The 13,722-nt window shown below is 47.1% G+C and overlaps 1 protein-coding gene across 3 annotated transcripts in view; it reads right to left on the reverse strand.

Annotated features, from left to right (window-relative positions):
* ZNF598 (zinc finger protein 598, E3 ubiquitin ligase) overlaps positions 1-11,215 on the reverse strand; it is a 27,628-nt gene extending 16,413 nt beyond the window's left edge. Inside the window, exons 1-5 of one of the 3 annotated variants that reach the window (XM_087878806.1) lie at positions 10,710-11,215; positions 4,946-5,054; positions 3,844-3,956; positions 3,079-3,208; positions 2,777-2,988 (exon numbers count right to left, since the gene is read on the reverse strand). In XM_087878806.1, the coding sequence (XP_087734932.1) occupies positions 2,777-2,988; positions 3,079-3,208; positions 3,844-3,956; positions 4,946-5,054; positions 10,710-11,215 (1,070 nt within the window). Of the gene's footprint in view, positions 1-2,776; positions 2,989-3,078; positions 3,209-3,843; positions 3,957-4,945; positions 5,055-9,898; positions 10,427-10,709 lie in introns of those variants that run through there. The other 2 variants (XM_034420662.3, XM_034420663.3) reach the window with 2 other exon arrangements.
* Between the last annotated feature and the right edge of the window lie 2,507 nt (positions 11,216-13,722).

Raw genomic sequence — 13,722 nt, forward strand, 5'->3', positions numbered from 1 at the left:
AATGTACAGTTATTGATGATAGGGAGAATTGCAGTGGTGAAAATGAACGTACTATCAAAACTACTTTCTATTTCAAACCATACCAGTAAAATTAGAAAAGAAATTTTTTGATGAACTAAATAAAATGACACTGCTATATATTTGGCAAGGGAAAAAATCGAGAATAAAATTGAACATTTTACAGGATTCTAGGATTCTAGGCTTTGGGCTCCCAGACTGGGAATTATATTACCAGGCTGCAGCTCTTACCTGGCTAAAAGATTGGGTAAACTTGAATAACAGAAGACTATTATTACTAGAAAGGCATGACTTACAATTAGGCTGGCATGCCTTTCTCTGGTATGGCAGAAATATGGCGCACAAATATTTCCAGAGGCATTATTTGAGGAACGTGTTACTTAACATTTGGGAAAAAATCAAACTACAACACTATAGGGAAGTACCAGTCTGGCTCTCTCCAATGGAGACAATAATATATCCAAATCTTATAAATTGGGGGAAAATTGTATGTTACAAGGATATTTTAAATGAAAGGGGTGATCTTAAATCCAGACAACAATTGCAGAAGCAGGAATTGGATTTATCTTGGTGGCCGTATTTGCAGACCTAAGCAAGACACGAAAAAGTTGTTAAATTATGGGGTGTAAACAAAGAACAAGCAGCATTGGACAAAATTTTAATGGGGACGGATGATAAATTGATTAAAATATATATATATAATTATTTACTGAACTCTAAAATGGAGGAAGAGATAGTTAAAGAAACAATGATTGCCTGGGCAAAGAATTTTGGATACAACATAAAATTAGAAAAATGGTTAAAAATTTGGGAGAGAAACTACAAATTGGCGACGGCCACGGCACATAAAGAAAACCTTTACAAAATGTTTTATGGGTGGTATTTGCCACCAGCAAGATTGGCCAAAATGTGTAAGAACTCCTCTGCCAAATTTTGAAAATGCAACCAGATTCCAGGAACATACTACCACATGTGGTGGACATGTAAGAAAGCAAGGAGTTACTGGGAGAAAATTCATAAATGAATAAAAATGATAACTGAGCAACATATTGAGTTCAAACCAGAAAAATGCCTCTTAGGTATATTGTCAGAAAGTTATGACAAAGCAACCATTTACTTAGTGTTACATATATTGACAGCAGCTAGAATTACATATGCTAAATATTGGAAAAATGTGAACACCCCACCGGACGACATTAGGAAAATTTGGGATTGTGCTGAAATGGACAGATTAACTTTAAAAATTAAAGATAATTGAAATATATAGGACATGGAATATATTTTATGAATGGATAGAGATAAGAGGTAGAAATAAGAGGGAAGTTTATGAATGTCAGTAAAACAAAGATGCATAAAACTATGGATATAATATGGAAAAATTTGTAAATAAGCTAATGTAAGTAGAAACTTACATCATAAGCATCTGTTTACTGTTAACATAGTACAGTTATAGTTATTAGCATGTATGTTAAGATTTACGATGATCTCTCTGGCTTTGCTTTATTTGCATTGTTATCCTGACATGGCACTATCTTTTCAATAAAATTATTATTTTTTTTTAAAAAAAGAAAGCAAATAAAAGGGAAATAAGCCTAGCTTGACTATCAGCATGAAGACTATGGCAATGCAAGGCACAGCACTTCCTCTTGTGAGCTACTGTTGTCTCTCTCTCACCCAGTAGCAGCTCAGAGGGATCCTGCAAACTGTTCCAGAGTCAATGATGTCATGTGAGCAACTACTATGATAACCTTGCCCCAACCAGGATACCCTCCAGCATTGTAGCCAAGAATAATTGCGAGTTCACAAGTGTTCCCAGGCTGCTGAAGGCTGTACTGGTGGTAAAATAGGGTTGGCCCATCCCCTGCCTTTCCAGCGGAAGAGGCCTGCTGCGGATCCTATCAGCCAAGGAATTTTGGCTGGAAGGTCTAGGAGAGGACTCTTTTCCAACATGGGAACATTCTGCTGACGTGAGTGAGATCTACCCCCCGCCCTGAAGACCTGGCTCTGCTGGCTGGCCTGGAGCACCAGTGGAGACGCTTCAGGCTGGAAATGGTTGGTTTGGGGACAGGAGGTGCCACTCCAGTTCCATGGGAGCCCTTGGGGTTATTTTTACTCATTTTCTCTATTTAATTCTTGTAATTTTAACTGTTTCTGTATTTCTAACTGAATGTTATGTTATTTTACTGCACTGTAAGCTGCCCAAAGTTGCTCTCGACAGGCAGCGTATAAATTTAGTAAATAAAATAAAAGTAGCATCCCAGACCTACTATACTCCATTTACCAAAGGAACAAGCCACCTGTATCAAGGCCCTAAATATAGGAGGCTGTGACTATAAGCAGTGAAGAAGATGGTCTTGATGGAAATATACAGGACCCGTTACTTAGGCAGAAGTTACTGAAACATTTTCAAAGTCCAGGACGAGACAACACATGGAAGTGGCTCAGGCAGGCACCTCTCTAAATCAGGGGGGAGGGGGGGAGAGGAGGGGGAGCTATTACAGCACCAAGATTGCTGTCAGCCCCACTTAGAAAATCAACCACACTAGGAAATCAACTCCACCAGAAGGCTAAATCTATTTTTTATTGAGACTGGCTCAATAAATATTACAAATATTACAAGACTGATTATGCTGTGCCTTCTTCTTTCTAGAGTTCAGTGAATTAGGGAGGCATCTGCCTGAGCCATCTGGATATTTTTATCGAAATCTTCTTTCTTACTCTCTAGCATCAATCTTGGGAGTAAGCTGGAATCACAGACCTGTAATATTCTTGAGCTCCATCGGAATCACAGAAGTGGCAGAAATAGTGGTCTCTCCTCAGGTGCTTTAGTAACTCATCATTATCCAAATATCGCTCATCACAAAATTTACACAAGGGGTGCCCCCGGTGAGATGTGTCATCAGGATCCCCATGGATTCTGTGCCGAGCAAGATCCTTGCGGGAATACCATTTGCGCTCATATGTAAAGATCTGGAAGGTAAGAGGGAATGTCCTTCACGTTTTCAGTAGAAACAGATCCCCCCTCTGCCCCTCTCCCCTGCCTCACTCCCCCCTGCTTGCCTTCAGGTGCTTCACGCAGAGCTTGCAGCAAAAGAGCTCATGCTGCTTCCTCATGTGCTGTTCCAATTCCACAATGGCAGGAAAGGCCCGGGAGTCCGGGCACAGAGGGCATTCGTGTTGCAGGAGTTTCCTAGGAGTGGAAAAAACACACATGAGGGACAACAGCCACATACTGCAAGATGCTTCAGCCACTGATACCAGTTCTCACATTGAGGCATCTTTCCCTCTGCGGGCACACTTTCATTTTTCCTTTCTTTTTCTTTCTTTTCCTAGGGTCTGAGGATGTTTATTAAATAAATACATAAATGTAAGCTTTTGCATAAAAAAGCTAAGTAAGTTTATTTTGCACAATTCTTTCTGCACAGTGCAAGAGCCATTTCCCTTCCGTTTGCTTAGCTGCCTCCTAAACACACTGACAAAAAGGCTAGTGGCCAGAGGGACAGGTGAAAGTCCCTCATTTGCCTCACATGAAATATTTCACATTTGAAAGCAAAAGTATTTGTTGGAATTCTTGTATAAACACGTTATATTTTCTTAATTCATACTAACTGGAGCTTGGAGACACGTTTCTTGATCATTTCCAGCCTAAGAGTTGCTACAGGGTCTGGCAAGTGCTGCCCAGAGCATCTCCTGGAAAAGTCATTCATTCCATCCACTCTCCAGACAATTTTCAAATTGTCTGATATGAAAATCATAGTTGTTCCTTTGCTGACTGGCCAGTGTGCCTGTATTTTACCCTAAGAGAATAAGCTACAGAACATTTACCCATAAAGAGCATAAATCTTTCCATCAGTAAAATAGATGTCATATTTCTTCTCATGTTGTAACTGGCTGAGTATGATTGTTGAAAAGGGTGGCAGCTTCTTCCCAAAAACCACCTGTGGGGAGAGAAGCGGGAAGAGGTAAGGAACACAGAATGTCCAGGCCCCAAATAGCTTGCGGCACAAGGAGGCTCCACGGGGCACCTGTGATAGCAGAATTAATATTCACAAGGAAGATCATCATTCAGAGGAAGAATATAGGGAACTCAAATCCCTAATAAATGCCATCCCAATCTATCCTGCACAGTGAAGGAGGAAAAAACAAAACTGAACAGGCCCACAGCACACATTTCTCTCAAGAGGCCCAGAAGAGTGGAAGTGGTGGTCTCACTGGGCTTAGCTATTAAATACACAGGCATCTTGAGAAGTTCAAATATCGCTTTCAGTGAATTAGAGGTTTGTCTCATGGCTGCAATAAGTGGCCCAATAACTTGGGCAATCGTCACTGAAAAAGCACAGAGCAAATAAGTTCTCACACTTTCCAGCAAGGTCTGGGGAAACTGCCACTGAGAACATAGAATAACAGAGTTGGAAGGGACCTTGGAGATCTTTCTAGTCCAGTCCTTTGCTCAAGTAGGAGACCCTGTAGTGTTTCAGAGAAATGGATGTCCAGTCTCTTCTTAAAAACCTCCAGTGATGGAACAGCCTCACCTTCTGAAGGCAACCCCTTCGACTGATTAATTGTTCTCACAATTAATTGTTAATTAATCTCACAATTAATTAGGAAATTTCTCCTTAGTTGCTTCTCTCCTTGGTTAGTTTCCACCCATTGCTTCTTGTCCTACCCTCAGGTGCTTTGGAGAATAGACTGACTCCCTCTTCTTTGTGGCAGCCCCTGAGATATTGGAAGACTGCTCTCATGTCGCCCCTTGTCCTTCTTTTCACTAGACCAGACATACACAATTCCTGAAACTGTTCTTTGTATGTTTTACCTCCATCCCCTTAATCATCTTTGTTGCTCTTTTCTGCACGCTTTCTGGAATCTCAACATCTTTTTTATATTGTGGTGACCAAAACTGGACACAGTATTCCAAGTGTGGTCTTACCAAGGCCTTATAAAGCGGTACTACTGCTTCTTGTGTTCTTGATGCTATCCCTCTGTCTTCATGGCTGGGAGTGTGAGAATGGAATTTTCTGCTCTTTTTCAGCTCTTCTCTACCGGAAATAGAAAAGGCGTAATCACTTTCTATTTCCTTCCCTCCCTCCCATCCCAAGTACTTTTCTTGATGAAGGACTGGACTGCCCTTTGTGTATTTCCATCACGTGGAAAGGCAGAGGACAATTCTACTTTTTGGAGACAGGCCACATGGTGGCAATGGAGAAGGCATCTTTCCCAGCTGCCTTCTGTGCAACAGATTTTGTGGAAGGAATGGATGTCCTGCCTGGCCCTAACAGATATGAGGTTGTATGGGTTGTATCCATCCCACTCCCTTACAATCTCATTCTCCCCAAACTGTGCTGCTCCACTCACTCACTCACTCACTCACACACACACACACAAACACACACATGTAAGTGTGGTTCAGAGAGTTCATTAATGTTCCCCAGCAATTCCCTTCACCCCGGCCTCAGAACTGTCCCGAATAAATTCAGCCAGAAGCAGGCCAAGATTAGTCCACAAGGCAATGGCTGATAGTCCGTAAAACAATAGAATGTTGCTCCAACAAGTCCACCAAACAAACCTAAATCACCACCAGGTAAAACCAAAAGTACATCCACGAGAGCTCACTGGCAAGAGAAGTTCAGTCTTCAAGGCACAAAATCAAGCAGGAAGCATGAGGAATAAACACACAGAGCCGTAAACCCAACACGTTGTTCCCAGCAATGCCTCCCTCTGCCCACCGTGATAAATAGCTTTCCGGTACAGCCCATCAAGATGGGCGGGGCTGCATTGGAGTCATCTGGCAAATCTCCGTTGCTCTTGTTTTTTTCTCTGCCCTGCGTGCTCTCGGATCCACCATGGAAGGCAGCTCCTTCTCTTCTTCACTGGCCTGCAAGCTGTCCCCAGCAGAAGCCTCCTGTGTCCCATAAATCTCTTTCGACTGGCAGTTACAGAGTCATTAATTAACCCAGTTCTTGAAGTGCCAATAATGAGCTCATCCTCCCTCCAGCCAGCCTCTGAGGAAGAGTCAGAGGAGTCGTCCAAGGGAGACATCACATTAACTTAATGCAAGACTCGTACACCTCAGGTTAGCAACAACAATCATATGTTCAAGATTTAGGGGGAGGGGGGGGCTTTCACTATTCTGAAGAGACAACCGAGATTACACTTCATCAATTTCATGGGAGCCCAGGGTGAATAAAAATCAATGATTTTTTTAAAAAAATCAAAAAAATCAAAAAATTTTTTATTTAAATTGGATTTTTTTTATTTTTATCGAATTTATTTTAATAAAAAACTTTTGTGGTAAAAATCTATCGTAAGATAGTTTTCTATTTAAGATACATAAATAATTTCGTTTATTCAGCATGAAATGGAGCTTAGTTATGTAACATGAGGCTGTATATTCTGCAACACTGGGACTATCGGTGAGTCAACAGTGGGTCAAAGGAGTAGCAGAGATGACAGTTGCTCTTTAAAAATTATGATTTAAATTGAGTTGATTTAAATCAAGCCTTTTTACTAGTGATTTAAATCATGATTTAAATTGTGATTTAAATCAACTCGATTTAAATCAAATCCACCCTGTGGGAGCCTAAAAGAAAGTTACAGAGATCCATTTGTTGCTCACCCCACCTCCTTTAGAGGTGAGGAGCTTGGCTAAGGTTCCATTTCCCACAATTTAAATATGATGTAACAGGAGATGCCTTTGGCTAGTGACACACTCTTCCAGGAATAAATGGGATGCATCATTTAATCAGACACAAGGGGAAAACCCCCGACAGAACAAGTCATAGAAGATGACGGGAGCAAAAGAAACTACACAGAGGAGAGAACTTTTTCTAGAAAAACGGGGACCACAAGCCAAGGGCACCCACCGTTTTCATAATGACTGAGCGTCTTTTGCATACAGTACTTCTCAAGTCAGAAATAATGGAGCCCACACAAAACACATCTTCACTGCCAAGAGAGACACAGAAAGACTGAAAGGAACTCGTCCTTTGAGTGGTCCAGAGGCTGCACATGATGCTCCCTCCTTTTTTCTCTTCCTTAATGATGGAATGGTTCAGCAGCAGAATTTAAACTGCTATGTAAGAGGTCTCAAGCCTAATCCCCAGGACTCCCTAGTAGCAGGGGAGAAGGAACAAACAGGGAGAATGTTTCTGAAGACTCTCTGCCAATTACAGGGGGCAAGGACGGGTCTGAGCCAGATTGGCCCAAATGGCTCAAGAGCCTTCCTGCCAAGGCCAGAGGGAGAGGGGAGCTTCTTCCCCAGCCTGGGACAGCTGGACGGCCCAGCCTGTTGTGGCACTGCTGGGTGGATGCTGACCGCGAAATGGGGTATTCTCCCACCTCCAAATTTAACCCCCTTTGCTATTACAAATATTCAAAGTTCTGCCCACCGCAGAGCCAGTACAAGGAAAGCCCAAGATCCACACCTCTATTTTGACATAGAAAAGGAGCAACAACAGAATATTGTGCTACAAACACAAAGAGGAAAAGCCAGATCACAATTAAGGAAAATAATGGTAAACCGCCTTTCAATTAAGCACAAGAAATACAAATGGAAACGCACAGGAAGTATCCCAGCACTTTTCTCTTCTTCCCAGAATGGAATTTTCTCTTTGAGGATCTATCCCATTCTTTTTTTCCTGTTACCAATTCTATTTTGATTTTTAAAAAATTGCATTTACAATGAAAAAGCTGGTAAGAGAAAATATCCGACTCATACCTTCATACCACCTTTCATTGGAAATCACTCTACAATTCATATAGTAATATAAATACATTAAGTATAAAATATGATTACATATTATAGTACTATTTGTTAAATGTGTAAATGAGAGATGACACCCAACGTCAGTCTCTATTCATAGTCCCCTCAGACCTTCTGGGGCAGTGTCCCTCCTGTTCTTCCCTGCCTGCTAAAAGCCTTTTTAGATCTGTTTCCTCACTCAAGTAAAATATGCAAATGTACCTGGTTTTATAGACTGGGACCTGAAAAGCCCCAAATGTCAAGAGGCAAAGGCCTCCTGAGGCAGAAGAAAAGAGTTCACTGGACCTTGACTCTCAAACAAGAAATAAGCAGCTGCTACTCCCAGAGCAAAATTGACTTACTTCTGCCTGGATGGAAGCCAAGGAGAAAAAAAGCACCACCACAACCATTACTTTCCCCACTAAATAGCATAAATAGCCACAGCTCCACAATAGGACATCTCTAGCTAGAAGCCCACTGGCAACGTTTATTCCACTCATGTTCATATTCCTTTGCTAAAATAACTACAGTACCAAGCAGATTCCCAAATATCCCAGGAATATTAAGGAAAAGGCTGGTTCTGCACAGGGCTGGCAAGGACTTCTTATTCCCTCTTTGTTTCGTGATTGCAATCTGGTCCTTAAGTTGGCAGTGAAATGGTTGCTAGGCAAACACAGGAGAAAAAGAGAAACAGAGTGTGGAAAATCTGAGCGTGAGACTGAAAATCACTGATTGCTGCCATTCCATTTAAGCTCTCTAATGGGCAGTATAAATGTTACTCTCATTCTTGTGTGTGTGTGTTTGTCAGGTGTGCAGAAATTTGGGCACCCATGACTCAGAAAATGATTTTTTTTAAAAAATACTGTTGTATTTGTGAATGGTTGGTAAACAAGGTAGCCACTAAACAAGGAGAGGCTATATAGGGGCTTTTCAGTACAGAAGAGACGACTCAGTTGCTTAGAGAGGGATCAAGTCAGGAAACCGACCCTCAGTATGACACAAAAGAGTGTCATACTGTTGAATTCCAGGAGCCCTAATTAACAGAATCAACTGTCTGGGGGTTTCGACACTCACTGCGGGTGAGACAGAGGGTCCCAAGCCCCGCAGAGAAGCACACCTGAGGAGGTGTGGGCCAAATCCCATGTCGATATTCAAAACATTGAACAATTATAGAATTGAGTCAAGAAGACTATTAAAAAAATTCCCTGCATAATCTGACAACCCTACATTTGTAGGACTTGGATGACAAAATTCAGATGAGCACTGAAATCTTGCAAGGTCCAATCCTTATAAGGGAAGGTTAAATTTTGTGAGTAGGAGAGTGACAAGGATCAGGAGATCAGTGAAAGTTGGACTGGAATAACACCAGGGCATTAACACAGCCTCCTCCCTCCACTTCAGTACCCTTTAAATTTTAAACTTTAAACCAGGCTCAAGGCTGACTCAGCCTTCCATCCTTTCTAAGGTAGGTAAATTGAGGACCCAGTTTGTGGGGGCAATAAGCTGACTTTGTATAAAATATACAAAAGTATGAAGGCTATTGCTTAACGCATTATAAGCCACCCTGAGTCTCTGGAGAAGGGCGGCATATAAATAAAAAAAAAATGTGCTAGATGGCAATTCCCAGCTTGGCTAGCAAGGACTGTAGTTTATCATATCTAAGCAAAAAGGCTGCCTTAGAAAAGAGAGACTGCAGCCAAATAATACAAATTATTCTGTATTTATTTGGAGAAGCAAATGTCATTATACATTTTGGGAATTCTGGGAGCTGAAGTCCACAGGTTGTAAAAGGGCCACATTTGCCCACTCCTGTCCTACGCTATGTGCCTTGGGTGTTGTCTTTGTCTGTCTATTAATTTTCACTGCTGTTTTCAGCCCACATCTCTTAACTTATCAAGATCCTTTGGAGCTGTGTTTCTGTCTTCTATGACTATCGCATTCAGCTTTGTATGATCTACTAGTTTGACAAGCTTCTCCTCGCTCTTCAACCGATGAAAACTGGGCAGCAATTAATGCAAACATTGAAAAGCGCCAGTCCCGGGACTGAATCCTCTTTTAAAAGCTCTCTCCACTTGGATCTGAACCGGCTGAGGAGGCCTTTCCAGTCACCTAGCAGGCTATCACAATGCCATGTTTACCTACCTGGTTAATCAGGATGTCACTGGCTGTTCAGCCACACACTATCCTGAAATCACAGCAAATTATATCCACAGGTTTCTCATGATCTGATAATGAAGTTTTTATCATTTCAAAGCAAGAATTAAGGCCTGTTTGCGCAACTGCCACGCCGCAGATCTTGAGCATATCCACGACTGAATGGCCGCTGAATCCTCGTTTTCAAGATGAGGAGGGCACGGGGAGCCTCCACTGTAGCGGGGCCTGCCCAGAGGACACCCGGGAGCACAGAGGCCAAAGGCAGCGAACAGGCGGAGGAAAACCCGGTGGGAAGAAACTGGGCTGCCAAAAATGGTGGGAAGGCCGGAAAAAGAGGCACCGGGCTTGCTTGGCTTGGCGGCAGCGCAGCCCCGGCCGATGCCCCTCCCAAAGCGCCGCCCCGCTTTGCTGCCCGAGCGCCCTGCCACGGCAGCAGCCTCCGCCTCGAGGCCAGTGCGGAGGGCGGCTCCCGAGGAAGCCCTTTCGGCCGAGAGCGCCGCTTCTGCCCCCGTCCCCGCTCGGCTCAAGGCTCGCCCTCCCCGCTCCCAGCCGCCGCGGTTCAGGCGGAGCCCGTCCAAAGCGCCCCCAGCCGCCGCGGGAAGCCCTTCCGGGACGCCGCGCCCGCCGGCCCAGAGGCCTCCCCGCCGCAGAGGCCGCCCGGGTAGACGGCGCCCCCGCCCCAGCCGCCTCCCCGCTCTCGGCAGCGGCCCCGGCGCTCACGGAGGCCCAGGGGAGTCGTGGTCGGCTGGCGGCTGCCGGTCCCGCCCTCCGCCGCCCCTGCCCGGCGGGCGCCGCTCACCTGGGCCAGCTCCTCTCGGCAGACGGCGCAGTAGCGGACCCCGCAGAGCGCCCGCATCCGCACGGAGCACCGGTAGCAGATGGGGTGCTCGCAGCGGCCCAAGGCCACCACCTCCAGCTCGCCGCAGCACAGGACGCAGCTGCCCGGGCCCTCCGCGCTACGCGACTCCGACGGAGGCGAAGCCGCCATGACGCCCCACAGCCCGACTCGACGCGGCTGCCGGACGGCCACGCCGCCCCGCCGCTCCTGCGGCCTACTAGGCCCTGCGCGCAGCCTAGCAACCACCCCTCGCCCGCATAAAGATGGAAGCCTAGAGCGCCGCCCCGCGCAGGGCCGCAGAGCCGGACGGCCACGCCCCTAAAGGAGGGCGCTGGCCAGTCACTTCCGGGCTCCTCGCTGATTTCTCTCTCTCTCTCTCTCTCTCTCTCTCTCTCTCTCTCTCTCTCTCTCTCTCTCGAGCGCCCCGCCAGAAGGCTCCACGGGAGGCCTCGGGATTTGGCAGCCATTCGTGGTTGGTCTGCCCAAGACCCCCCGCCAGGCACCTCACGGCGGGAACGACGACTTTGCACTCCTCGGGCCTTAAATCGGGCTCTGCTTTATTCTGGGGGCCGCCCCGGGATTTCCTCGTAGCGCCCCTTCCAGGGAAATATCCTAACCTGACCCTGCTTAGTTATTGGGGACCCAGCAGGTCCATCTGGGGTCAGAAGGGACCACAAGGATCATTTACTCTGCAACGTGCAGGAAAACTTAATTAAGCCTTCCTGAAAAATTGGGATTTGCTGCCCTTCTCAATTTGGGGCGCTATTCAATACGTCAGCCAGTGCAGCTTCTCTGAACAGTTCTTGGTAGGTGTACCCGGAAGTTCGGTATGCAAGCAGCTGTCTATATGGATTTGTCTCCCTCGTCCGCTGGCTTCCCTTCTCCCCGCCCACTCTTCGCTCGAAGTTGCTCTAGCGCCGCCTGCCGCCCGCTCAGTCCCGGAAGTCCCACCACGCAGCAGCCGCAGCAATCCGGCGCGGCGTTTGGCGCCCTCTTCAGGCAGGAAGTTGTGCTGCTGGCAGCGTGGAATCTGAGCTCACGCTGTTAAGACGGTGCTCTTCAACATCGGCCGCTTGGAGCCGGGTGGACTACAACTCCCAGAATCCCCCAGCCAGCCCTGTAGGAATTCTGGGGGTTGAAGGCCACCCGTCTTCAAGCAGCCGAGGTTGAGAACCACTGAGGAAAAGGGCAGGAGAGAATAGCTGGAGCAGATGAGCTCCGCTGCACCACAGGAGAGAACTGCAGACAGGCGAGAGTAACTAATGGACATTCATTCATTCATTTATTTAGCCTGCTACGGCATTTCATATATGGACTGGCACTGATGGACAGTTATGGTTTGAGTCAAGTGTTCTTTTTATGCCCAGGGTCTATGCATGGCTGCGTTCCGTCCTTTTCCTAAGACGTGAGAACTGGTTCCATCTGGCTCAGATGCTGCTGGGGTCCCAGGAGAACCAGTGGCACCAGGACCGATCGGAAGGAGGCAACTAGTCACACTGAGTTGGGGGCTGCCTGGGCCCTGGGGAGGAGAGCCTGTCTCTGTCAGGTATAAATGCTCTGCCCGTGCCAGGGATCAGCTATAGCGCAATAGTGCAGGGGTTAACCCAGACTCCCACCTGGTCAGCTCCTCCCATAGACCCCTCCTTACCTGAATCCCCGCCCACAGGTATAAAAGGTGGGCACACTCCTCCATGTTCCAGTTCCTGATGTACCCAAGTGATGATATGATGAACCTGCAAATAAAAGTGAGATATTTTACTTGATGACTCAAGTCTCTTTATTGGGCCCGATCCACCATTCCTCGTAACAAAATGGTAGCAGAGGATGGTTGGTAAGGCCCAAAGATCCCAAGCCACAAGACAAGGACCCATACCTACCTGCAGAATGGCGACACCCCCGAAGCAACGGGAAGGCAACCCACCGGACTCGCCAGAGAAGGCAGGATCCTCAACCACCCCCAAAACCACCGCAACGGAAGAAAAGGGGGAGATCGAGAAAAGGAAAAGGCCACCACGGCGACCAAGAAGGAGAGGAGCTGCGACTCGACGTCCTACAGCTGTTAAAGGAGAGAGCCGGCGACAAAAACCTCCTTGCCGACCTGCGGAGCTTCATACTCGATCGCGAGGCGGCAAGGAGCGAAGAAGGCTCAGACTCAGAACTCGAGGAGCTGGACTCGGTGAGTGGATCGCCCAAAGGGGCACTTCCAACGACCACCGAGCCCCAAAGCCCCGCTCTAAATTTGAAACGGCGGCCATCTTTGTCCACGTGCTCAGACAAGATGGCCGACCTCCAACCAATCGAAAGCCAGAGTTCAAAATGGCCGGCGCGCGAAAAATGCCGGACCATGAACCACGAGGAAAGTGACCGGGGAGAGGGGACCGAATCCGACTCTGACCCCTGGTACACCCCCAGCGAGCGACAAGTAGATAGGGCCATGAAGACCCTTGCCGCTGCCTTCGGCCCAGGCCTCAAAATTACAAAAGAGAAGCCGGAGAGGCCAAAACAGAAAGGAAGGCGAGGAGAGGGGCAACGAAGCACCCACCCGAGAGCCACCGACGCCCGTGCCAGCCCGCCAGCCCACCTTCGCACCCCAGGGACACCGCGCCTCCGATCGCCCAGGCCGCACACCCCGGACCGCGCAGACTGGGGCAGCTACTTGCAGCCATCACCGGAGCCTCAATGCCGCCAGGATCTTCACTCCAGAGAAGCAGCCGCTGGACGACGCCCTCCGGAACACACCTGGACCCCCAAGTCCGAAGCCGAGGCCTACCCGACCGGCAGAGGCCTCTACAGCGGAGCCGCGATGAACAGGTCCTTCCTCGGCGACGGCAGAGCTGAAATGGACTTCGCGCATGCGCTCTTCCGCCTAGAGGAAGAAAAAAGAAAAAAATTACAAAGCGGGACTTTTAAACTACCGGCAAGCGTTCCCATGCCTTACTGCTGCTATAGGCACATAAGGAACCATGGACAGCAG

The sequence above is a fragment of the Pantherophis guttatus genome, chromosome 14, assembly GCF_059756535.1.
Source record: "Pantherophis guttatus breed Tessera chromosome 14, ASM5975653v1, whole genome shotgun sequence".
Taxonomy (NCBI): domain Eukaryota; kingdom Metazoa; phylum Chordata; class Lepidosauria; order Squamata; family Colubridae; genus Pantherophis; species Pantherophis guttatus.